The 25,280-nt window shown below is 54.4% G+C and overlaps 1 protein-coding gene across 4 annotated transcripts in view; it reads right to left on the bottom strand.

The window, feature by feature from the left end:
* CLIP2 (CAP-Gly domain containing linker protein 2) overlaps nt 1–25,280 on the bottom strand; it is a 75,149-nt gene that overhangs the window by 24,181 nt on the left and 25,688 nt on the right. For all 4 annotated transcript variants that reach the window (XM_067705932.1, XM_067705930.1, XM_067705933.1 and 1 more), the window contains exons 3-8: nt 18,972–19,522; nt 6,518–6,642; nt 4,816–5,029; nt 3,979–4,176; nt 2,968–3,071; nt 921–981 (exon numbers count right to left, since the gene is read on the bottom strand). In XM_067705932.1, the coding sequence (XP_067562033.1) occupies nt 921–981; nt 2,968–3,071; nt 3,979–4,176; nt 4,816–5,029; nt 6,518–6,642; nt 18,972–19,522 (1,253 nt within the window). The remainder of the gene's footprint in view (nt 1–920; nt 982–2,967; nt 3,072–3,978; nt 4,177–4,815; nt 5,030–6,517; nt 6,643–18,971; nt 19,523–25,280) is intronic.

The following is a 25,280-nucleotide window of genomic DNA, read 5'->3' as shown; positions in this document are numbered from 1 at the left end:
TGCCCAAGGCCAATTAGGGCCAGGACCAGAGTGTGGAGAGGGACTGAACTGACTGCCCCCTGCCCCATCTGACGGTTCTGGGAGTCCTTGTCTTTTGTCACCTCCCAGGGAGCAGGAAGGGTCTCAGTGGAAAGGCACTCCTGCCCACCCAACTGTGAGCAGGCCTAATGAGCCCCGTGGTCTCCAAATGATTTGGTGAGGGGGGCTAGTGTTTGTCTTGGGGGGCAGGGATCCTTAAGTGCTTTACTCATTGATGTGAGCATCCTTCATCCCTCAGCTCAGAAAGGGTGGGTTGGATTGCAGAGTGAGAGTGAAAGGTCCAGACCCCTCGTCCAGGTGCTATAACTGAGGAGGCGCTGTAACTAGCCATTCTTACGGGCTGGATGCAGGAGTCAGGAGTCCTGGGTCCTGGTCCCACTGGCTGCTGACTTGCTCCATGACTGGGAGGGTCCCTTTGCCTTTCTGAGCCTGTTTTCCCGTCTATAAATTCTGTGACTCAACCACAAGCTATTTCCAGCCAAAATTTTACGTGGAATTCAAGATGAACAAAGGGCCCAGGGAACACCTTTAGGGCTACTGCCCAAGAAAGAAGGGATGGGGGAGCCTGGCCACTATGTCCTCAGGCCCAGCTCTGTGGATGCCTTGGGTCCATTCCACCCAGCTGCTGACACAGGAAGCATGGTCCCTCTGGGGCTCCTGGAGCTGAGCCATTCCCACTTCTGACACCTGAGTCTCTCATGACCGCCACCCCCCAACCCCCCCGCCAGGGTATGATCTTTGACCCTTCCCCATTTCTTCCTTGCAATACCCCCGCCCCCTCCCAGGGGGCCCAGAGTTGCTGCCTAGACCTCATGGCCATTTGCCCTTCGAGCGCTGGGCTTGGGGTGCAAGCCTGGGGTGGGGGGGCCTTTGACCATTACCTCCAGGTCTCCCTTGGTGATGGACTCCTCCTCCACTCGGAACTGCAGGTCCTCCACCTTCCTGCAGGGGGAGAGGGGGCTGAGTGAGCATCACCCAGAGGGGTGGGCTTTGCCAAGTCAGCAATAGCAGAGAGAGCCAAGGCCACAGGTGGCCCAAAGTCCACACTCAGATTATGCAGAAGACACTGCCCAGAGCCCCAAGTTCCCGGAAACATCCAGCCCTCCCAATTTACTGATCCATGCTCTACACAGAGAACACTGGCTTCTCTAAAATAGACACTGCTTTGGGAAAGATCCTCAGTGTTCTCCTTACTTGCTGCAAGAAATAAATCCTTCCTTCTGCAAAAAAATAAAAAAAATAAAAAATAAATACACACACACACACACACACACACACACACACACATATAAAATAGGAATGTTTAATGCAGCATCCTTCCCCGCTAGGGTGGTTAAATAAAAAACAGAATGGATAGTAAATGGAGGCACTAACAGCTGTTTTCATCACAGCAGGGAACAGACATGTCGCATGGAACAGTCTGTGGGGAAGGAGGCCAGGTGGGCTTCTTCCCTTACTGACCCCATTCTCATTCCCTCCCCTCAAAATCAGGGCCCAGAGCCCCAGCCCCCACTGCTTGGGCTGCTCCCTGATGTGGAGGGCCCCCAACACCCTGCTGCAAGTGTGGGGCCCACCCTCAAGGAGACACCCACCCACCCCCGAGAGAGCACAGGGAAGAGACACAGGCACATTACAGCTCACAAAGCTGCTACTCCTGGGGCCTCGTGACAGCTCCCAGCAGAGGATGAAACTAAGGCCCAGAAAGGGCCAGTGACCTGCCCAAGGTCACACAGCAAGTGCAGGGCAATGCTGGGACTTGCACCCAGGCCTTCCTGAACACAACTCCCACGACGTCTCAAAGATCTGTTTTTGTTTGTTGGCGTCAGGCACGTTGCCATGGGAACCAGATGCGTGGGCCCCACTGACCCTCTCAGGCAGATATGAATAAGCCCTCCTGTCTCCAAGCCAGACAGTAACAACAGCTCGTGGAGCACATGCCTCAGCTGAAAGCCCAAAACCAGACCCAAGTCGGGGGGAGGTGGAGGGCTGGGTCTGGGAGGTGCTACTGTGCAGGGGAGCAGAGGAAGCTGCAGAAATCTGTGTGTCAGCAGGAGACAAAGAGAGGCTTCTGGGCTGAGGGAAACCCTTGTCAGGCCCTAGTCAGCTCTGAGTTCCACCAGGTGACCCAGGACCAAGTCAGGCCAGAGTCCCCACACGGAGGGAACACAACTCCCACTTGCCACTGGCAGGACAGCAAGAGCCAGTGGCACCACTAACAGGCTGGTGACCTCAGGCAAGTGCGTTCCCTGCTCTGAGCCTCAGTTTTCTTTTCTGTGACCTGGGGGGCAAAACCTGCCTCCTGGGCTAACTGTGAGCCAGAGAGAGACAGAGCAGGTAAAGCGCCCAGCCCCGGGGCTGAGCCCCAGGCGCAAGGTGTTTCCAGGAGCCTTTTCCTGCTGCTTCTCTGAGCCTCAGTTTCCTGACACATGAAATGGGAATGAAGCTTCAGGACACGGGCTGTGAGCTCCACGTGAGGGACCTGATGCAGAAGGGGTGTTCCCTGCGCTGAACTGGGTCACGGGGTGGGGACATCGGATGCACGTCTCCCTAGTGAGAGGTCCCCCCACCCGCCTGGGCGTTCTCATGATGCTGCATGAGCCGAGCTGGGCAGGAACGGTGAACCCCATGTCAGGAAGGAAGACAGTGACGTATGTAGTGTCTCCCATGTGCTCAGTGTCATGCTGGGTGCTTTACTGGAGTTATCTCGTAAGTCCTCCCAACAGCCTGCAGAGATGGGGATCATCACCCCACTTCGCAGATGAGACGACTAAGGCCCGCAGAGCTCATGTCACCAGCCCAGGTGACACAGCCAGTACGTGGTGGAGGCGGGGTTTGTGCCTGCTGGTCCCGAGCCTTGCTTTTCCCGGTCATCCTTAACAAGGATCTGGGAAAGTGTCCCGCCAGGACCAGGACAGGAGCGGCACCTACCTCCTCTCCTCCTCCAGCTGGTTGGACAGGTCCACCTTCTCTTTCCGCACGCTCTCCACCAGCAGCCGGGCCCGTTGCAGCTTCTCCTCTGCCTCTGCAACATACTGGGCCCCAAGCGAGGGCCAGGACAGGGTCAGCCTCCTCCTGGGGACTGGGAGCCAGGTGGCGGAGGGGCGGGTGTGGAGGGGGTGCAAGGAGCCAGGCCTGGAACCCAGCCACCCCTAAACTCCCCTGCCAGCCCTAGTCTGACCGGAACCGTGGACCTAGATGTGAGGGAAGAGGGCCGGCTGAGTGCCAGGGACGGGAACCTCAGGTCCACCTGCCCCCAGTCCCTGCCACCTCCCTCAGCCCTTGAGGGCCTAAGACCTATTGTCTTGTCAAGGCCCCTGTCACGGCACACACATGAGCTTGGCCTTAGTAATTCCAGAACCCGAGGGAAGAGTGAGCCTGGCTCCAAATGGGGACAGGGGCCTAGGAGGGAGCTCCCACGTGGGGAACAAGCAGCAGGGAAGGGTAGACACATGACAGCAGCAGAGCCAAGGCTATGGGCAAGGACTTCCTTCCCTGAAACCCAACCAGGAATCAACCTGCTCGAAAGCACGGTCTGAAATGTGGACAGAGGTACCCCAAAAATGTTTACATCAGGATTATTTAGAAAAAGTGAGGAATTGGAAAACAACCTAAACACCAGCAGGGGACAGGTCACGTCAGTAAGGACACGGCCCGCAACAGACGGCCACGCAGTCCTTCAAACGGGGAAGAATTTTCCATGACCTAGAAATCGTGCTCGCACTATAAGAAGTAGGAAAAAGCAGGACACGCAACTTTGTATCGAGGTTCTGGAGGTGGAATGTGGACCTACCACTGGAAGGAAATTCACCAGGAGGATGAGGGGTGTTGGTAACATGCGTCTCAGTTTTCTCTGCTCACTGAGCGTGACTGAGGGACAAGACTGGCCCGAGGAGACCGCTGGTGCCCTCCGGGTGCTCCGTGGCCCTGCCTGCCACCCACCTGCTCATGCTGTGCCTTGAGCAGGGCGATCTCCTTCTCCACCTCACAGATGTGGCTCGTGGCCTTGGCCACCTCAGCCCGCTCCAGGTCCCGTTCAGCCAGCAACTGCTCGATGTGCTGCTGTTTCTCCTTCAGCGCCTCTTGCAAGGCAGTCGTGCCCGAGATCTTGCGGGCATAGCGCGAAGAGGTCTCCGTGAGCTGCAGGAAGGCGTGGGTGCAGGCAGGACTCAGGGATGCGGAGCACCGTCCAGGCAACCCACCACTACCCAGCAAGTGGGGGGCCCAAGTGCCTCAACTCCTGGGGTTCGGGTCCTCCCCTCCCAGGGCCCTAGACACTCTGCCTAGTTATGTAGAGGGAATCATGATGTTTGCGATCCAGGGAACTTCCTCTCTCAGGAGAGTCACAGCCCCTGGGGGTCTGCCTCAAGGTGGGCTCTCTCACCTGGGCCACCTTCTCCTGGACTAGGAGGAACCTCCCGTGTAGACAGAGCTCTGCTGGAAGGGCAACCTCACCTTCCCTCCTCACCCAAGGTGGCTGTGCCAGCCTTTCTAAAGCACCTGCCCTGCACCTGTATCACCTGTGTGCACCTGTATTACCTGCCCTGCCTCTGTATGACCCTCTTTAACTCCCAGGGAAGGGCTTAAGCTACTGACAAATCGGTAATATAAAAATAACAATAAATGTAAATGGGTCAATTTCTCTGTTAAAAAATATATACTTTCATCTTTGTTCAAAAACTCCAAACTGACGGATGCCTGGAACCAGAGCAAGTCAGGGGACAACTGGGTCTCTCTGTCCCCGCCCCACTCCCATACACACACCAGGGTATCCCTCACCAGGCCACTGCGGCTGGGCCGGCCCCCCACGGAGGAGGCCACCGAGCTGACAGAGCTGATGGAGGAACTGCTGGGACTGTGGGTCAGTGCCGAGACTCCCATGGCCATGCGCTTGGTCTTCTTGGCCTTGGCTGGGCTGGTGGATGGGAAGCCGATGCGGATTACCTTGTGGATGGGCGCGAAGAGACCAAACTTGGGTGGGCACTGGAAGTACCTGGAGAGGTAGGAGAGACCATGCTGCTGTCACAACCCCACAGCCTGGAGCCTGGCCTGCCTCCCCTACCTCTTCAGAGCCCAGCAGAGAGAGGCTTCTCCTGGGGGACCCGTCACCCACACCCTAAGACCAATAGACAGGACTCCCAGAAAGGGAATAGAGGTGAGCAGGGCCTGATGTTCTGCATAGCCATGAACAGCGGTTGGGCATATTTCTAGGGGATGGGGGAATAACAATTACCGAGCACCTGCTCTATGCCAGTCCCTTTACAAAAATGCTCATTTCGATCCCCCAACCCCTCTATTGTTATCCATATTTCACAGATGAGATTTAGGCTCAGAGAGGTTAAGTAACCTGCCCACAGTCAGAGAGCTGGTTAAATGGCAAAGCTGAGACTGGACCCAGTGGACTCCAAAGCCCACTGTGCTTTGTCTCCCAAACATCAGTCAGAGGCCCCCAGCCATATCTGCAGCCCCACTCTCATGGCTGCCTCTGGACCACCCCCAGCCCCAAAGCTCTCTGTCCATGGAGCCCCGAATGGAGAAGCAGAAGCCTGAAGGAGGCACCTTAGGCGTGGGGTGAGGGATGCTGCCCAACCTGTCCCTGGATTCTGGAAGCAAGAGTAAATTGAGAGAAACATCCGTCTTGAAAACAGGAAGGCAAGTGTTGTCATGGAAGTCTGGATCATCTTCTCTCAAAACCTCTCTAGCCATGGATTCCACGTGGGACCAGGGACCTAGTTCTGTCCAGTTTCCCGCTCACCTTGAAACTGCCACCCCACCTGCCTCTTCCCACATTCAGGTCTTTGTGCAGCCTGACCCCCAGCCTAGCACACCTTCCTTCTCAGAGCTGTTGCAGCCTCACCTGGACGACAGAACCTAGCCCAGGGACAGCCAACACAGGCTCGCAGGCCACCGTGCCTTACCCCACACCCCCGACACTGCTCAGCCACAGCATCAACGCCCCCCCCAAAGGGCCCAGGCATGGCCTCAGACCTTCTCAACCCAGCATTCCTGGCAGTCAATTCCCTTTCATCAGAGATGCTGAGAAACCTGGGACCCAGCTGTGACCCTAACCTTGGCTGTAGAGCACCAAGCACTGTCTGATTATTTCCTGTGTCACCCAGGGCAACTCTCAGAAGGCAGGACCCCTGCCTCTCCTTTTCTGGTGCTCCCACCTCACTTAGTCATGGGTGGCAGGGGGAGGGGAACCCAGGGACAGATGACTCTCCTAGCGCTTGCTCGTGACTCTCTGTGTGACCTTGGGCAATGACCTCTCTGGCCTTGGTTCTCTGATCTGTAAAATGGGGGTGATAGTCCCACCACCTGCTTCCATGAGCTGCTATGACAGAAGGGAGGTGGTAGCATCTGTACATGGTATCTGGCACAGCCACCCAGATGCTTAACACTGGTATTCTCAGATGACCCAACCCCGACCCCTGCACCCACCCTAGGAGAAGAGGACTCCCTTCCTCCCTCCCCACCATACCTGGTGCCCGCCACTGCCCCATCATTCTTCCCAAGGGGCTCGTCCAGCTCCACGCCACACCACTCGCCCTTGGCAAAGTCTGTCTCCCCGACGTACCGTACCACACCAGTCTTCGTCCCACCAACCTATAGGCACACAGAGAGACTCAGGTCCAGAGGATGCAGTGGGAACTGCAGAGAGGGCACAGGCACCCAGGTGCCCGGGCTCATCCCACGCCTCCCTTCCAGTGTGCAAGGGCCAGGGGAGATGAGGAGGAGGCCCAAGGACAGCTGGGAGGGGTATAGGTATAAACAGTGCTTCCCAGGGCTGTCCCGAGCAAGAGCTCTGGAGTCAGGAAGACAGACCTGTGTTCAAACCCTGCCATTTACAAGCTGTATGAGCTTGGGCAAGTTACCTAACCTCTCTGAGCTCCAGCATCTTCATCTGTCAAAACGGCTTTTGTGAAGATTAAGTACTGAATGTGCAGTGTCTGGAGCATACTAGAGTCTCAATAAACGTTATCCTTAAAAATGGTTTAGGGGGTGGGAGGGATACGCAAGAGGGAGGAGATGGGGGATATATGTATATGTATAGATGATTCACTTTGTTATAAAGCAGAAACTAACACACCATTGTAAAGCAATTATACTCCAATAAAGATGTTTAAAAAAAAAAAAAAGGTTTAGGGAATTCCCTGGCAGTCCAGTGGTTGGGACTCCACGCTTTCACAGCCGAGGGCCCGGATTCAATCCCTGATCAGGGAACTGAGATCCCACAGACCGAGCTGTGCGGCCAAAAGGAAAAAAAAAATGGTTTGAATGGAGGTTGCCAGGAGCTGGGCAGGAAGGGAAATGGGGAGTTGTTTAATGGGAATACAGTTTCAGTTTCGCAAGATGAAAAAGACCTGTTGCACAACAATGTGAATATACTTAATACTACTGAATTGTACGCTCAAAAACGGTTAAGAAGGTAAATGTTACGTTACGCGTATTTTACCACAATTAAAATAACTCAGGACAGGCCAATAATCAGGAATACTACTGTAACAATGATTTAAAAAACTTTCAATTCAAGTTATATATATACATAAAGTTTTACATATATATATATACACATGTATGTGTGTATATATATATATATACATGTATGTATATATATATACACTTCCAAAGCCTTAAAAAACCTTATAAGTTTCTCCACCTCTCCCCAGAAGCACTTTCACTCTTTAAGATGAAGTTTTTGGTGTTGACCTCCATATTTCTAAATGACACGCTAATATTGCTACTTGTCAATTTTTCAATTTGGGGGTGACATCCATCTACGACTCATCAGGGAAGGGCAGGCGTTGCCTCCCCATCACCAGGCTGCACACACCCCTACTGGGTTTCTACCCCTGCCACGCAGTGATGGCTTCATTTTGATCAGACTCCATTAAATAAATTAATAAATTAAATTTATTAAACTTAATTTCCTTAAATGTATCTTCTAGTACTTCTATCTTAAATTTATCTTCTAGTACTTCTGTGGTGTTTCTTGTGTCTGCAATCAGATTTTTCATTATCCAGGCTTTTTTGTTCAATATCCGTATTTATATTCCGTGGCCTTCTGTTCAGATTTGACACGGGTATCACCTTCTCTTATTTCTCACAGGACCGGCCACCCTCCCCAGAGAAGCAGCTTCTGCGCCCTCTGGAGGGTGGAGGCTTGGCCGCCAGTGATCTAGGAGCTGAATGAGGGAGAAACCAGTGGGAAAAAGGGGCTCAGCTTTTAGGATAGACATGTTCATTTAATCCTCCCTTTTCAGTCCAACATGCCAGGGGTTCCCCCATCCAAAGACTCCTTCTCTGAACCTCTCACGAGACAACCACTCATCCCAGACGTCTGCTGGAGGGGCAGTCACCGCACAGAGGGGACCCTAGGCAGGGAGGTGGAGTCTGAAGATTTTTCAAACAACGTCAGCTCCATTTCCAGAGGCCACCATACGGCTGACTTCCCATCCTCAGGGGGCTTCTGAGGGAAACACTGACTGCTTCTCTGCTTTCCCCGCGGCTGCCTGTGCGCTGGGCTGCACTGGGTTTCCAGTGGTATTTCTGCTGTCTCCTCTCCTGTTCTCTTTGTCCTTGAGGGTTTAATACCTTTTTTTTTTTTTTTAAATCCCTTCACTGTTATTCTAGTGCAAATTCAGGAAAGGGTGAAAATAAATGTGTGTGTTTATCTGAAACAAAATAGGACTTTCTAAATGCTACCTTCTCTGACACCCTTAAGTATGCCTCAGGTGTGCCCGAAAGGAACCAGCTCCCTAATTAAAACTCACTCTATTCCCACCATTTCTTAAGGACTGGCTACGTGCCAGGCACACTGAAGACATGAATTCTAAACCTTGCAATTCAGGAGCTCCCTGGTGGCCTAACGGTTAGGATTCGGCGCTTTCACTGCCGTAGCCCGGGTTCAATCTCAGGTTGGGGCACTAAGTCCCGCATGCCGCGGCGCACAACAAAAGAACAAAACAAAACAAATCCCCAAAGCCATAAGGGAATACTACGAACAATTACATGCCAACAAATTCGACAACCTAGAAGAAATGGACAAGTTTCCCCCTCACCAGACCCCACTGCATGTGTGCCAGGTCCTGCCCTCCAAGGTATGAGACCTTTCCCTTCTTTCTTTTTTTATTATATTTAACCTGTCTTTACTGTACAAAATTAATAGACTTTTTTTAAGATGTTCCTTTTTAAAATTTATTTATTTGGCTGCATCAGGTCTTAGTTGTGGCACGTGGGATCTTCATTGCAGCGCGTGGACTTCCCTCTAGTTGCAGCGCCAGGGCTCAGTAGTTGTGGTGTGTAAGCTTAGCTGCCCCGCAGCATGTGGGATCTTAGTTCCCCAACCAGGGATTGAACCCGCACCCCCTGCATTGAAAGGCAGATTCTTAACCACTGGACCACCAAGGAAGTCCCTAATAGACTTTGTTTTATAGAGATATTTTAGGTTTCTGGAAAATTTGAGCAGAAAATACAGAGAATTTCCACATATCCCCTCACCTCTCGCCCCTACAGTTTCCCCTCTTATTAACACCCTGCATCAGTGGGGTGCCTTTATTACAATGGTGAGCCAACAAATTGTTATTAACTGAAGTCCACAGTTTACATTAGGGTTCACTCTCGGTGTTGTACATTCTATGGACTTTGAGATATATAATGACTCGTACCCACCATTATAGTATCACACAGAATAGTTTCACGGCCCTAAAAATGCTCTGTGTTCCACCCATTTATCCCTCCCTCCCCTACCCCCTGGTCACCAACGATCTTTTACTGTCCCCAAAGTTTTGTCTTTTCCAGAACGTCATACAGTTGGAATCATATAGTACGTGGCAGATTCCCACTGGCTTCAGTCACTTAATACGACGCATTTAAGGTTCCTGAGTGTCTTTTCATGGCTCGACAGCTCAGTTCCTTTTAGCCTTGAGTAACTCTCCACTGTCTGGACGCACCTTAGTTTATTTATCCATTCACCTACTGAAGAACATCTCGGTTGCTCCCAAGTTTTAGTAATTAGGAATAAAGTTGCTAGAAATATTTGTGTGCAGGTTCTCAGGCAGATATGTCAGCTCATTTGCGTAAGTGCCAAGGAGCAGGGCTGCTGAATCGCATGGTGAGAGTATGTTTAGTTTTGTAAGAAGTGGCCAAGCTGTCTCCCTAAGTGCCTGTGCATTTCGCATCCTGGCCCTCCCCTGCAATGCACCAGAGTCCCTGTAGCTCCACTAAGGGACTGTCCCTCCCCACACCCCCACTGGGGGACAGGCTGGGCCCCAGTCTCCAGAGGGATGAGCCCCACCCGCTCCTTTTCCAGCCCCTGAGGGTTATCTGTGAGGCTGGAATCCCCACTGGCCTGGGCCAAACAGCGACTACATCCCGGGTCTCATGAAACAAGGGAGGTGGGCAGATTGAATTTATCTGTTTCTCCGGGATTTTCCTGAGGAAGTTAAAACAGGTGACTCGTTTAAAATAAACCCATGCATCTCGCCCACAAGGACAGACAGCTCTGCCATCAGGAGGCTGGGGCAAGTCCCCCCGTCTCACAGGGCAGCCATGAGGGTCCAGTGAGGGGCTCATTTCCAAGGCCTGGGGCAGCACCTGCTGGGCCGCTGGGGCGGAAGAGCAGAGCAAGCGGGGAAGGAGGGGGTCCTGGTAGGAAAGAGGCTGCCCGGGAGAGACGGGCAGGTGAGTGGTGCCACTGGGCCACCTTCAGGGAGATGAGGGGACAGAGGTGAGCAGCCCCTCTCGGTGACCCTCCCTGACCATGTCCACGGTCGCTGACCTGAACAGCTAGTGAGGGGCATCTGGGGCTCAACTAGCTTTTGCGGCATCGACGTCATACACGAGGTACCTCACTCGCTCTCAGGACCACCTGGCAGGGCCGTGAGTCATTCACTGAGCAAAAGGTTTGAGCGCCTTCCTGGCACCAGGCTCTGTTGCAGGCACTGGGGGAGCAAACATGTGAGCAAAACGCCACAACCTTCCTCGTCAGGGCGGGAAGCAGACAGCCCAGCAGTAAGTGAGTAAATGCTGTCATTCCAGGTGGATGACAAGGGCTACGTGGAAGAGTGCCGGAGGGCCCCGTCTCCAAGAGGTGACATTGGCACAGAGGCCTAACGGAAGCGGGACAGTGAGCTGTGGGGAGCCCTGGGGTCAGAGTCCCAGGTGGAGGAGGTCAGCAGGGCACAGCAGAGGCACTGGCCTGGTACGGGAGCAAAGAGAAGGAGGCCAGGGCGGCCGAGTGCAGCCAGGACAGAGGGCGAAGTCAGATCATACGAGGGTGGGCGGGCAGACCACAAGGGTCTGGGGGCCATGGGAAGATGGGTGGGTTTTATCCTACATGAGACGGGGCCTCCTGGAGTGTTGGGCCCTGAGTGGGGGCAGGGAGACCAAGGAGGGGGCGGTTCCACTGCTGGAGAGAGAGGACCTGCCCACAGAGGTGGTGGTCTGGGGGCAGGGAGACCAAGAAGGGGGCGGCAGTTCCACTGCTGGAGAGAGAGGACCTGCCCATAGAGGCGGGGGGCTGGGGACCAACTGGGCTGTATTTTGGAGGCGGCACCAGAGGCCTGATTGTGAATCACGTGGTCAGGAGGAGAGAAAAACAGGACGTAAGGCCAACTGCCAAGTTCCTGGATTGGTCTGCTGGAGACACGTGTGCCATTTACTGAGATGGGGAGGGTGGGGGGAGGACGGTGGGGCGGGGGAGCAGGTCGGGGATGGGTGTTGGGTGTGTTATAGTTTGCACTGTGTTCCCCAAAAAGACATGCTGAAGCCCTGACTCCCACGACTATGAGAGTAACCTGATTAAAAAACAGGGTCTCATGGGAGTTCCCTGGCGGCCTAGTGCTTAGCATCCCGGGCTTTGACTGCCGTGGCCCGGGTTCAATCCCTGGTCGGGGAACTGAGATCCTGCAAGCTGTGCTGCACAGCCAATAAACAAACAAACAAATACATAAATAAAAATAGGGTCTTTTAGATGTGATCACATTAGGATGAGGTCATGAGGGCGGGCCCTAATCCAGTATGACTGGTGTCCTTGTAAGAGAAGAGACACAGAGGGAAGAAGGCCATGTAAAGACTGAGGCAGAGATTCAAGGAGTGCACCTACAAGCCAAGGAATGCCGAGGAGTGCAGGCAACACCAGAACCCAAGAGAAGGGCATGGAGCACATGCTTCCCTTCATCCTTCAGAGACAGCATGGCCCTGCCAACACCTGGGATTTCAAATGTCTAACTTCCAGAACTTGGAGAGCGTACATTTCTGTTTTAAGTCATCCAGTTTATGGTACTCGTTACAGCAGCCATAGGAAACTAATGCAGGTTAAGTGGAGATGTTGACTAAGGGCTTGACACACGAGACAGGGGATGGAACCCTGATGGAACCCAGCCAGAAGCCCCATGACACATAGAGGAAGCAGGAGGCAGCTCTAGTACCTCCTGGGCCCCCTGCCTTACCTGGCTCTGCCCCCCATTAGCAGAGCCTGAACACGGAGGCCCAGCAGCCCTGTGTGCTCGGTGGGCCACCGAGTCCCCTCCTGCTCACCCCTCCCCGCTCCCAACAGACACCAGCTCCCTCTGCCTGAGCACCCAGGACAGCAGCCCCCAGGATGCCCCCTGGCCAGTCCTCACAAACCTCTCCCGTCTACAGCCAGGCCTCACACTGGGCATCACAGCACTTGCCCCTCCGCTGTGAAGACTCCGGGGTGAAGAAACAACACCCAGAACAAGGAAAGAAAACCAGCCTTTCCCGAGGGCTCACTACATGCCGGGAGTCTTCCTTATTCTAATTATTTGTTTGTTTGTTTATTTATTTATGCCACGCCATGGCATGCGGGGTCTTAGTCCCCCGATCAGGGATGGTACCCACGCCCCCTGCAGTGGAAGCTCAGAGTCTTGACCACTGGACCGCCAGGGAAGTCCCTTCCTTATTCAATTTATACAAATCCTACGAAATGGGAATATCAGGCCCATTTTAAAGATGAGGAAACTGAGGCTCAGCACCCTGCCCTGGGACACTGCTGTGAAGGGCAGAGCTGAGCTCATGCCCAGGCCTGTACACCCCAGAGGCCACCTTGCAGCCTCTACACTACAGATGGCCCTGCTGGGTGTCAGTTCTCAGCAGAGTGGTGGGAACTTGACCGGGGCCTGAGGAGAGAGGGAGACACCTGCAGAGAGAAAACCTCATTCCTCATCTCTCAGGAGGCTGGTCCCACACTGCCCAGGCCAGCTGCCGAGGGGGCAGCAGGCAGGACACAGCCCTGCAGAGAACCTACCCACCCAGTGCAGAGGGGCCGGGCTGCTCAGACTGCCTCGCGGGCTGGTACACTCTGGGTTATCTGCAAGGCCAGGCTGGCACCGGCAGGGAGCTTTGGGATACGCCGGGAGAGGGTGTCAGCAGGAGAGGCGATTCCCTGGAAAGGTTTCTTGGTCCACCCTCCTCAGGATGCTTCTGTGGCCAGTACATGAAGGGACATAAAGGGGCAGAGACTTCAAGTACTTGGAGATGCTCCACTCAGATCCCGCTTCAAGGAAGCCCTTGCTGCCCTGCTGTGCGGAGCCCCTCGCCTGAGATGGGGCACTCACATGCGGTGACTGAGCGAGGCCGGGGCAGAAAGGCCCGGACACGCTGGCTCAGCATGGGACGCTGTGATGGGCAATCTCGCTCCAGAGCTGCCCCAGGTTGGCCGAGACTCTGTCTGGCCTGCAGAGCGGTCTGACTTCTCCCTCTGCCCAATCTTTCACAGAAGTTAAAAGCCCTAAGGAACACCCCAAACCCCACCTTGGTGCCTACGTTTGGAGAACCCAACCCTCCATAGCAACCTATGAGCCATCTGACATCTTTGGGGGTCAGAGCTCTCCCATTACCCCACTGACATCCATTCCTTGCGGCTTTGGCCCTGGGGCACCTCTTGGAGCCACAAGCAACCAGCCAGGCCTCTTCCTTCCTGAGACAGCCTCCTCTGGTCCTTGCTAATCATACCCCATGCTGGCAACTGTAGCTGACCAAGATACTTCCAGCCCTCCACCTGGACTGCTGGATCCACTCGGGGTGGGGGGGATACAGAGGACATTCCAGGACTGATAGATAGAAGCCCAGAGCTCCTGTTCCAGGCAAGCCCATGATGTGCTGTGTGACCCCAGGCAACCGCTCACCCTCTCTGGCCTTCACGGTCCTTCCCTGTACAATGAGTGATTAAGGCCCGGTGGTCTCTGCCCCAGCAGGCCTGTCTGAGTCTGGATCGGCCCCCGGGTGGGGCTGTCTTCCTACCCCTCTTCTGTGCCACCAGTTCTCAAGCTGCCTTTCTACATAGTCTCGGTTCCTGCTTCTCTGTTAATTCCCCTGGAACGTCTCTTCTCTTCCACGACCTAGATCCCAAACTAATGGCTGGCTCTAGAGTCTGCCGCACCAGCCCTGCTGCCTCTGGAGCGACATCCCTAAAACCACGCGGACAGACCCACTTCCTGGGATGGACCCTCGGGACCACACCTTGGGGAACACACACAGCAGCTATGTCTCCGGCCAGCTAGGCAGCTGAGTGCCCCCCCATAGGCTCCCCGGGCCTGGAAGGTGCCCAGGACCAAAGGGAGTGGTGGGTGTTCCCAGGCAGAAGGAAATAGAGAGGTGGCCTGGGATGCCAGGGTCCCACCAGCCTGGGCCAGTGGGCCTGGGTCCCGTCTCAGCTGTGCCAGGCATGTTCTAAAAGTCTGCGTGTCCTTGGACAAGTCATTGCATCTCTCTGCTCCCACCTCTGCCATGCGCCCCAACTCCAGACACCCAGGATCCTTGAGTACTACCCCAAACTCACCCAGTCCGAGCTACGGGAGCACTCGGGGAGGGAGGATTTCAGAAGAGGAAGTTGGAGCGGAATAGAATGATTCAATGCTGGAGGAATTTCAGGGATTAGCCAGAAAGGTTATCTGTGTGTGTGCGCGCGCGCGCGCGCGCGCGCGCGCGCGTGTGCACGTGTGAGTGCCTGTGTGTGTCCTGGGGCAGGGGAGGGGCCGAGGGCGGGAAGGACAAAGGCAGGACAGCCCAGCTCTGCCACTTCCACTCTGGGTGCTGTGGGAAACTCAGGCCTGATTCTCATCCTCAGCCTGTAAAACGGAACAATGCGCATGTGCGTCGTGGGCAGCTGGGATAGTAAGAGGTGAGTCCATGCAGCTGAGTGTGGAAACTCCAAACCACACCTGAAACTTCTGCCAGTTTCGCTCTGGCAGGCATGTGACAAGATGCCCAGTATTTAAGTGACACTATTCCAGGAAGGTCAGGCATGTTCCCCCTGTGTCACCCTCCCAGGGGTTCCTCCGGGGGCCAGGGCCCCTCAGGGTTGAAGAGGAAATGGATTCTGTGTGTAAAGTTCTTGGCACAAGGCTCCGCTCCCAGCGAGCACTCGGCCAGTGAAAGCCAAGGACATGCAGGCCGACGTGAGCCGCTGTGTGACCTCAGAGAGGCTCCCCGAGCTCAGTCCCTCCCTGTGCCCAGGACCCCATGGCCCAGGGAGAATGCCCACGCTTCATGGACTTTAATGCTGATACCAGCTAACACTTCACAGAGCTTACTTGGAGCCAGACCACCTTCTAAACACTACATATGCAGCAGGTGAACTTTTTTTTTTTTTTTTGGCCATGCTGTGCAGCTTATAGGATCTTAGTTCCCCAACCAGGGATCAAACCTGGGCCCCGGCAGTGAAAGCACAGAGTCCTAACCACTTGACTGCCAGGGAATTCCCAGCAGGTGAACTTTCATCCCCATCTTACAGGTGAAGAAACTGAGGCAGAGAGAGGATAAACATCTTGCCCACGACTATTTGGCGAGTACTCGGACCTCCTGGGGTAGTGTTGAGGCCCAAATGAAACCAGGACCCAGAGGTATCACTGAAGAGCAGCGTAACTTAATGGACATAAATTCTGTTATTTATGTTCAAAAATAACAAATATTGTTCATGCCTTTGACCCGGGTCAGAAGCAGGTTTGTGGCTGGTGAAGCTAACGTAGCTTAGGTAATCAGAGCCCCTCACATACACTAGCCTCTCTGGAGGCTCTGAGTGGGGAGGGCCCTGACAATACATTCATGGGATCACGTGATTTGTAAAATTTGCGAAAGCAATATTTTTTGTATTGTTGTTTCCTAAAAAGCCCCCATCCTCAAATTGTATAAGCTCAGGCCTCTACCTTCATTCATGTCCAGGATATAATTTGTTAAAGGGAGGGGTAGGGATAGCAAGATGCTGTGTCAGGTGTTTATAGAAGGCACAAGGGAGAAGTAGCAAGTCCCAGGGTCGGCCGAGCCAGCTGGATCCTGGCTGTACACAGCGGTCCAGGCTGGAGGACTAACCCAAGGGAAGCTGTGGACTAGGGTGGGGCATGTGGGGCTCCATCCTTGAGGTGAAAGTAAATCCCTCCTTCAAATTCCTCTCCCCAACCCACCAGAATCCAAGCATGTCCTGTTTCCAGGGCAGTCACAGTTGATGAGTGAATAAAGGAATGAATGGCCCAGCACCTCCTGGCTGAGTGGCCCTGGGCAGGTTGTTTTCCAGGGCTGAGCCCAGTTTCCTCATCTGTAAAATGGGGAGATAACACCCACTGCGTAAGGCAGCGGGGAGAACCAAAAGAGACAAGGTGCAGAAAGTGCTGGGCATGGATTCGCCCTGGAGAAAGCAGTGTTTCAAACCAAAGGATGCAACCCAGTCTCAGGCTGGGAAGTCACTGGGGCCCGTCTGCTGCTACTGCCAACCCTGCTGAAGGGCTGCAGTCTGGCGGAGATTTCCAGAGCAGGGCCTGCCTCGTGACAGCTTGAGTGCCCCCTGCTCAGTAGGTCCAGTTCTCACTCCCTGAGGCGGGAGCAGGTGCAAGAGGATTTCCAGGCAGGATCACACTGGGGTTAAACCTCTCTCCTCTCCCAACCTGAGGAGCATTCAGGGATGGTCAATACCCTAAGGGGCTCCACTTCCCACCCCACAGGGCACTCACATGACACTACCCAGGTCTTGCACAGCCAGAGTCCTTGGTAACTACGATGCACTTCCACGGCCAGCAGCTTCTCAATGATCCCAACGAAAGTATCACACGGGAGTTATCTATGCCCGTTTTGCTGAATGGACAGATGATGAATGAATGGGAATGAGGCCCAGTTAAGTGAATCACCCAGCATCACACGGCTGGGAAGTAGCAGCAAAGGCACGAACCTGGGCCTGATTTCCCTGCAGTGGCCATGGCCAGCAGGTGCCCTCAGATCCCAGGCACCCCCAAGGACAGCTCAGTGAGACTGTAAGCCGGCTTGCCTGACCACTCGGGGTTCTAGCTGATTAGATGTCTGAACCACCCGACCTTGGGCCAGGGGTCTTTTTTTTTTTTTTTTAATTGGAGTATAGGTGATTTACAATGTTGTGTTAGTTTCAGGCGTACAGCAAAGTGAATCAGTTATACATATACATATATCCAGTCTTTTTTGGATCCTTTTCCCATATTCGTCATTACAGAGTATTAAGAAGAGTTCCCTGTGCTATACAGTAGGTCCTTATTACTTATTTATTTTATATATAGTAGTGTGTATATGTCAATCTTCCAACTTATCCCCCCCTTTCCTCCCTGGTAACCATAAGTTTGTTTTCTATGTCTGTGACTGTATTTCTGTTTTGTAAATAAGTTCATTTGTACTATTTTTTAAAGATCTCACATATAAGCAATATCATATGATATTTGTCTTTCTCTGTCTGACTTACTTCACTCGGTATGACAATCTCTAGGGCCATCCACGTTGTTGCAAATGGCATTATTTCGTTCATTTTTATGGCTAATATTCCATTGTATGTATGTACCACATCTTTTTTATCTGCTCCTCTGTCAATGGACATTTAGGTTGCTTCCATGTCTTGGCTACTGTAAATAGTGCTGCAGTGAACCCTGGGGTGCATGTATCTTTTCAAATTATGTTTTTCTCTGGATATATGCCCAGGAGTGGGATTGCTGGATCATATGGTAGTTCTATATTTAGTTTTTTAAGGAACTTCCATACTGTTCTCCATAATGGTTGTACCAATTTACATTCCCACCAACAGTGTAGGAGGGTTCCCTTTTCTCCACACCCTCTCCAGCATTTACTGTTTGTAGACTTTTTGATGACGGCCATTCTGAGCCGTGTGAGATGATACCCCATTGTAGTTTTGATTCGTATTTCTCTAATAACATCTCAACATCTCTCAGTGATGTTGAGCATCTTTTCATGTGCTTTTTGGCCATCTGTATGTCTTCTTTGGAGAAACATCTATTTAGATCTTCTGCCCTTTTTTTGAATAGGTTGTTTGTTTTTTGATATTGACTCCATGAGCTGTTTGTATATTTTGGAGATTAATCCCTTGTCGGTTGCTTCGTTTGTAAATATTTTCTCCCATTCTGTGGGTTGTCTTTTCGTTTTGTTTATGGTTTCCTTTGCTGTGCAAAAGCTTTTACATTTAATTAGGTCCCATTTGTTTATTTTTGTTTTTATTTTCATTACTCTAGGAAGTGGAGGGCCAAGGGTCTTGAGCACTCTGGTCCCCAGCCTTTTCCGTATAATCCTGGCACATCCACGCTGGTGGGCTGGATCAACGGATAATATCAATGACAGCTAACACTTTGAGGGCACTAAGTTTCAGGCACTGTCTAAAGGCATTAACATGTATTCACACATTTCAACCCACAAGGCAGGTGCTATTAAAGTTCTCATTTTACAGATGGGAAGACCGAGGCCCAGGAAGGTTAAGACACTTATCCAGGGTCACACAGTGACAGTCTCCAGGGTACCCACTTTACCTGTCTCCCTGGTCACTCTGTGGTTCTGACCAGGAGCGGGTACCCCAGCCTGGACCCCATCCGAGCCCCGTGGGTCCCCCACCCTGCCCAGTCCCGGGGATCCAGCTCACTTACGTGGGGTGGAGTGCTTGGGTTGGGGGGACTCACCAGCACACGGTCTCCCAGGCGCAGGTCCTTGTCACCCCGCTTCACAGAGCCGCTGTCGGAGAGGTTGGAGCCCGACTCGTTGCCGGTCTTGACGGAGCTGTTGAGGACGCTCTCCCGCAGGGGGATGACGCGGCTGGTCAGCGGCGGCGTGGCCGTGCCCGAGTGCAGCGACAGGTTCTGGGTGGTCAGCGACTCAACCGAGTGCGCATCGCTGCCCGAGCCCTCGGCCGCAGGCTGCCGGGTCAGCTTGGAGGGCCGCGTGAAGATGCCCTGCAGGGCCGGGCACTCGAAGTAGCGCACGCCGCCCACGGCGCCGTCGTTCTTGCCCACCGGCTCGTCCAGCACCACGCCCGCCCACTGGCCCGGCGCGAACTGCGTCTCGCCCAGGTACTGCACCACGCCCGGCTTCACTCCATTCACCCACACGCGCTCGCCCACCACGAAGTCCCCCACGAACTCGTCGCCCACTTCGGCCGCCTTGGCGCCGGGCTTCTCGGGGGCGGCGGGGGCTGCGGCTGGGGGGCCCGAGGCCTGCTTGTGCAGGGGGGAGCCTGTGGAGGAGGAGAGAGGCGGCGGTTAGGGCTCGGGTGGGGGATGGACCCTCGGCCGTCCCAGGAGCGCATAGTCCAGCTGGCCGGGGGGAAACTGAGGCAGGTGGGGCTGGGAGTGGGGCCTGGGGCGGGTCTCATTCTTCCTGGGCCGTAGGCATCCCCGGGCGGCTCCCTACTCTGCCAACCCCTCTGGAAAGTTCTAGGGATGAAAAGCTCAGGACAGTGCCTCCTCTGAAGGCTTTCCACTGCTCAGGGTCACTCGAAATTGAGGGCAGAATGAACCCATGACCGAGGGTTACAAGCTGCTACTTCTGCATCCCGGTGGGCTCAGGCCCTCAGCTGTTACTTTGAGGCCGCCCATGGCCCCACGTGGGACTCAGGTCTTGTAGGGGGATCTCTGTGCCCCCCACCTTCTTCTCCAGCCAGTTCTGGGCCCCACGAAGGGCTCCTCACTGTTCCTTGGCAGCTGGCCACAGACATCTCGGGACAAGGAAGGAGCCAGAAAACCCTCTTATTCCACTCCTGAGTCTCCCTCTCCTCCCCGGTCCCCAAGCTGCAGGCCAAGCCTCAGGGCACACAGACCAGGAGAAGGGGGTGTGAGGAGGGTGGGAGGCGGAAGCAAGCACTTAACCTCATTGCTGGACTGAACTCCAGGCTCTCTGGCCTGAACTGGGTAGCCTAATCCAGCCCCTCTTTACAGAAAGAATGACCCTGAGACTCAGAGAGGCCAGGGCCTCGCCCAAGGCCACACAGCAGAAATGGGGACTCAAACCCTTGGAGGGGGCCTGCCTCCCAGGCCTGGGCTCTGATGTGCTCTAGACTCAGAAGAAGAAGGGAAGGGGGGCAACCTGCTCACAAAAGGACAAAGCAGAGCTCAAACCCACAATGCTTTGTGCGTGTCTGGCTCCTGGGCCCCACGCAGGGCCTCCTGTGCAAGCGGATGCCGGCAAGCCTGCCCATTTACACCTCAAGGTCTGGAGGCTGCCCCGCCTTCCTGCCAGACCAAGTATCAGGCAGGGAAGGACTCATCCTTTTCCTCCTCTACTCCAGAGGCTGACGGACTTGTCAAATACAGATGGGGACAGGAGGCAAGCAGACACTGCCATGCCCCTATCAGAGTTGCCTGTGTTTCTGGTCCTTTCCATGGGTAGCCAGTAGAGGGGCCACAGGGGCAGCGGCTCCACCAGCATCCTCTTTGTACCCAAGGCCAAGGAGCCTGGGGCCGCAGGCCTGGCTGCATGCTGTCTCAAGGCTGGAAGGACAGAGCTTCTGGGAGATGAGGAAGCCACACAACTCCAGGGCAGGGCTGACATACGAGCTCCAGCAGGCAGGTTCTCCCTCCGGGGCACTGGTAGTGGTGGGAAAGCATGTGATCACCCAGGGCCTGGGGAGCCAGGACGGGCGTCCTAACTGAGGGGCAAGGGGCTCCCTCTCAGCTGTGAGCCGGGCTCCTGGGAAATCAGTGAGCTTTGCTACTGAACTTGATTAACAACCAGAGTGATCACACCCACGAATTGATGCTCTGTGCTAAGAGGCAGACATACATACAGTAGCTCATTGGACCCTCAGTTAACCCTGTGAAGTGATTCCATGATCCCATTTTACAGATGAGGAAACTGAGGCCTGGAGATATCAGGTGCTTTATCTAGGCCCCCCAGGCAGGAGGCAGCAGCGCCAAGGTCCGGCCAACAGCCCCTGGCTCTTGGTGCAGGGCGCTTTCATTCGTCCAGGAAATGTGCACCAGGCACCCGCCATGCCAAGCCCTAAACTACAACCACCCCAATCTTGGACTCCTCTGCATGGACCCGTTTCCTAGACTCTGACCAAACCCTACAGTTCCCTTCGAGCAGGGAACAATCTCATCTTGTACTCCTTCCTGCAGAGGGATGTCTCCTTCTCCTTCTGTGGGACCCTGGGGGTGGGGGTGGGGGGTGTCCCCAAGGCTCTTCTCTTCCACCCCTGAGATCCCACAAGGTGGAGGCCACAGTGGCTGAGGGAGCAGACCCTGGAGCCCCGCCTCGGTCTCCTCACCTGCCCTCCGCCACGGGGCTGCTGTACAGTGATGGACACAAAGCCCTAGGGACGGTGCCTGGGCCACACAAGTGAACAAGTGCTGACCGTGCTTACTGGGATGAAAATGACTGATCCTCAAACTAAGGGATTAGAAAAAATTTAAAACCACAAAAGGATCAGGGGGCAGAAGAAGGGCTTCCAGCAAGTTCTGGTGACCTTGGACCCATGGCTCTGCCCCCACCACACACACCCCCCACCAGAGCAGCCGACCTCGTCCTGCTGTTCCCTGTGCCTGGGCTGAGCTCCGGGTCCCTGGTTCTCATCTAGGACAATCCTGTTACAAGGAGCTTCTGCTGGGATCACAGCAGTACGGGGCCTGGGAACCCCGCTAGGTCAGGTGGGCCCGTTCCTTAAAAAAAAAAAACCTGCTCCGAAAAGCAGCCATAGTGGGAGGAAGCCACAAGTTAGATGGTGTTCCAGGTCCCTCGTGACACTGCCCAAGCAGCCCGTGGGTCCTGCTAACAACGAGGGGTCAAGGTTATCATCATTAAGACAGCAGCTACCATTCATGAAGTGAGACTACGTGCCCTCAATGGACTGGGTACTTTTTTTTATATATATATAAATTTATTTATTTATTTTTTTAATTTTTGGCTGTGTTGGGTCTTCGTTGCTATGCACGGGCTTTCTCTAGTTGCGGCGAGCGGGGGCTACTCTTCGTTGCGGAGCACGGGCTTCTCATTGTCGTGGCTTCTTTTGTTGCGGAGCATGGGCTCTGGGCATGCAGGCTTCAGTAGTTGTGGCAGGTGGGCTCAGTAGTTGTGGCTTGCGGGCTCTAGAGCTCAGGTTCAGTAGTTGTGGTGCACGGGCTTAGCTGTTCCGCGGCAAGTGGGATCTTCCCGGGTCAGGGCTCAAACCCGTGTCCCTTGCATTGGCAGGCCGATTCTCAACCACTGTACCACCAGGGAAGCCCTGGACTGGGTACTTTTTCTATATTATATTCTTATCTTGCAGGTTAGGAAACAGAGGTTATAAAACTTGCCCAAAGTTACCCAGGCAGGAGCCAGGCCCACCTGGTCTGGCTCAGAGCCTCCCCGTAAGGCAGGCATAGGGTGTCTAGCAGGTGTCAGTGCCCTTCCCATATCCGTTTCCAGAACACTTCCTCGTGCTGAGGGGCTCTGTGATATCTGCTTAACGGAATGGCCGTGGCTCAGGTGAGACCCCGCCCTACCTGTTGTCTGTGCAGAGAGCATAGAGGAGGGTCCCAGGTCGAGGGGGACCCAGCGTGGCTATTCTTGGCAAGAAGCTGCCTACTCAGCTGTCCTCCCAGCTGTCCTGGCCCAGGCAGACCCCCAGGTAATCTCCTTTCTTCCCCACCCCTGCCCCTTCCAGAGGTCACAGGCCCCGGGGACCAGTTGTTTGAACAGCTGCTAAAATAAAATCCAGGTCACGAGCCTGGCGACCACACTTGGGCGTTCTGCTGCATTTTTCCTCTTTGATGCTCCAGTCTCACAGGCACAAACCTTCACCCACTCCCCCACTCACCCCGGGCAGCTTGCAGCCGCCTGAGCTGGGGAAAGGGTGGTAACCCCACTAGAGCCCCGTTCCCTCCAGGGAGCCGTCAGTAACACGCTGGCTGGGCCTGGCCGAGCCCCTTCCCATATCTGGGCCTCAGCTTCCCCATGGGGCAACGAAGGGCGAGGTCAGAAATTGCTAAGGTACTGGCCAGCACTGACATGCTACAAGCCCCACCTCTTCTCCCAGAGGAGGGGGCGTGTCATCAGAGCTATGAGACCCGGCTGATGGGCTGAGCCTCTGGGGTGGTTCTGGAGGCTCCCTGAGGGCAGGGCCTGGGCCTCCCCGCCCTCCTAGTTCCCAAATGGACCAGCAGCGGCTCGGCAAACCCCCAAGAAAGCAAAGGGCAGCAACAGACTTAAACCTCACGCCAGCAGCTGACCCTTCCCCAGACACCAGGCACAAGGGAACTGACTGCTGGTTTCAAGTTCAAAGTAGAACTTTGATAAAAAGGGCTAAAGGACATGGTGTGGAGTGACAGCAGCTGGTGGCCTGTTCCAACGTGAGCGGGGGGCGCTCGAGGCGGGGGTGGTGGGAGGTGCCCAGATGAGAGCGCATCCTCCCCTGCTTCTGCAAGGGCTTTGGTCCTGCCCTGCCTGGGAAGCGGAGACAGGCATTTCTCATACCTGCCGAAGCCCAGCCACCAGGGACCCCATTCGTTGAGCACCCAGTGTCAAAGTGGGCCCAGCAAAGGGGTGGGGGGAACACCGGGACCGCAGCTACAACTCAGCCAGCCTTCTGCCTGGCAGGAAGGCACCAAGGTCCACGGGGCCCTGGGGCTGGGGAGAGAGGGCTCACTGCAAACAGAGGTGGGAGCACCTCCCAGAACCTCTGCCCTGACAGTCACAGGGCTCGTTCCCTCACCTCCTCAGAGCAGCCTTCCCTGACTGCTTCACCTAAAAGCCCACCCACTTGCAGCACCCTCTACTCACTTCATTCTTCAAGAGATTTACCCCGTCTTCACCTGAGTATGTCTGCCTCCAGACTGAAATGGAAGCTCACACGGGCTGTTTCCTCTCCAGCACCCAGCCTGGTTCCCCGCAGCAGGCCCTCCATGCAAGCTGCACTGCACTGCTGGCTCAGAACGGGGGCCCACACCGGCTCTGTGCTGGGTGCACGGAACAGTCAACAATCCGAGCTGCAGAACGTCGCTCCCATTTCTTCAGTCAAGGAATCTGAGGCTCACTCCAGGCAGTTTCCGGTTCACCTGGTCTCCCTTCCGCCTTTGTACCTCCCTGAGCCCTTCCCATTTTCCCTGTGTTTCCAGAGGAAAGCTAAGAACCCTCTTCTCCTTTTAGAAGCAAACCTCCATCCCGCTTTGGTCTTCCCTGGGACCCGCCTCCCCGCCACCTCTCTCCTCTCCCCGCGATGGCCCTCCGACAGAGGTCAGAGCCCACGGGTGACATGAACACCGCCCTGGCCCACAAAACAGCTTCCCTCACCTCGCCCCCTCCTGCCGTCACCCATTCTCCTTCCCAGCAAACAAGCTTTTCTCTCTCTAAATGTTTCTTACATAGATCATTCATGTCCAGTGCAGAAAAAAATTTAAACATAGTTACTGATTAAAAAAATGAAAAGGACCTGGGCTTCCCTGGTGGCGCAGTGGTTGAGAGTCTGCCTGCCGATGCAGGGGACACGGGTTCGTGCCCCGGTCTGGGAGGATCCCACATGCTGTGGAGCGGCTGGGCCCGTGAGCCGTGGCCGCTGAGCCTGCGCGTCCAGAGCCTGTGCTCCGCGACGGGAGAGGCCACAACAGTGAGAGGCCCGCGTACTGCAAAAAAAAAAAAAAACCCACAAGAGGGGCCTTGGAGGGACCCACAGTGATGATATGACATGCACCAAGGAGCATGATGAAGTTGGCCCTTTGCCCCTGAAAGCCAGAGGGAAAAAAAGCATATCTATAAATGTTCCATAGAACATAGTTCAACAAGGCGTTAATAAGTATCATGAAAACAAAACCTTAATCTCCAAATTCAAACAACTTGAGGAACAGGGGCTTAAGCAAAGTTAAGGTTACTTTGCTGCAGGACTTGTCAGAGCCTTTAATGTGCAAATGAGCAGTGTGATGACTTAGGGAGGGCTATAAATAAGGTGCCTACATAATTTATAATCCAAAACTAGACACGGTGGAGAGAAAAGAGGTGCTATTAATATAGTATCATGCCAAGAC

Source organism: Pseudorca crassidens, chromosome 15, assembly GCF_039906515.1.
Source record: "Pseudorca crassidens isolate mPseCra1 chromosome 15, mPseCra1.hap1, whole genome shotgun sequence".
Lineage (NCBI taxonomy): Eukaryota > Metazoa > Chordata > Mammalia > Artiodactyla > Delphinidae > Pseudorca > Pseudorca crassidens.
The sequence above is the reverse complement of the archived record's forward strand: the minus strand, read 5'-3'. Positions and strand labels throughout refer to the sequence as shown.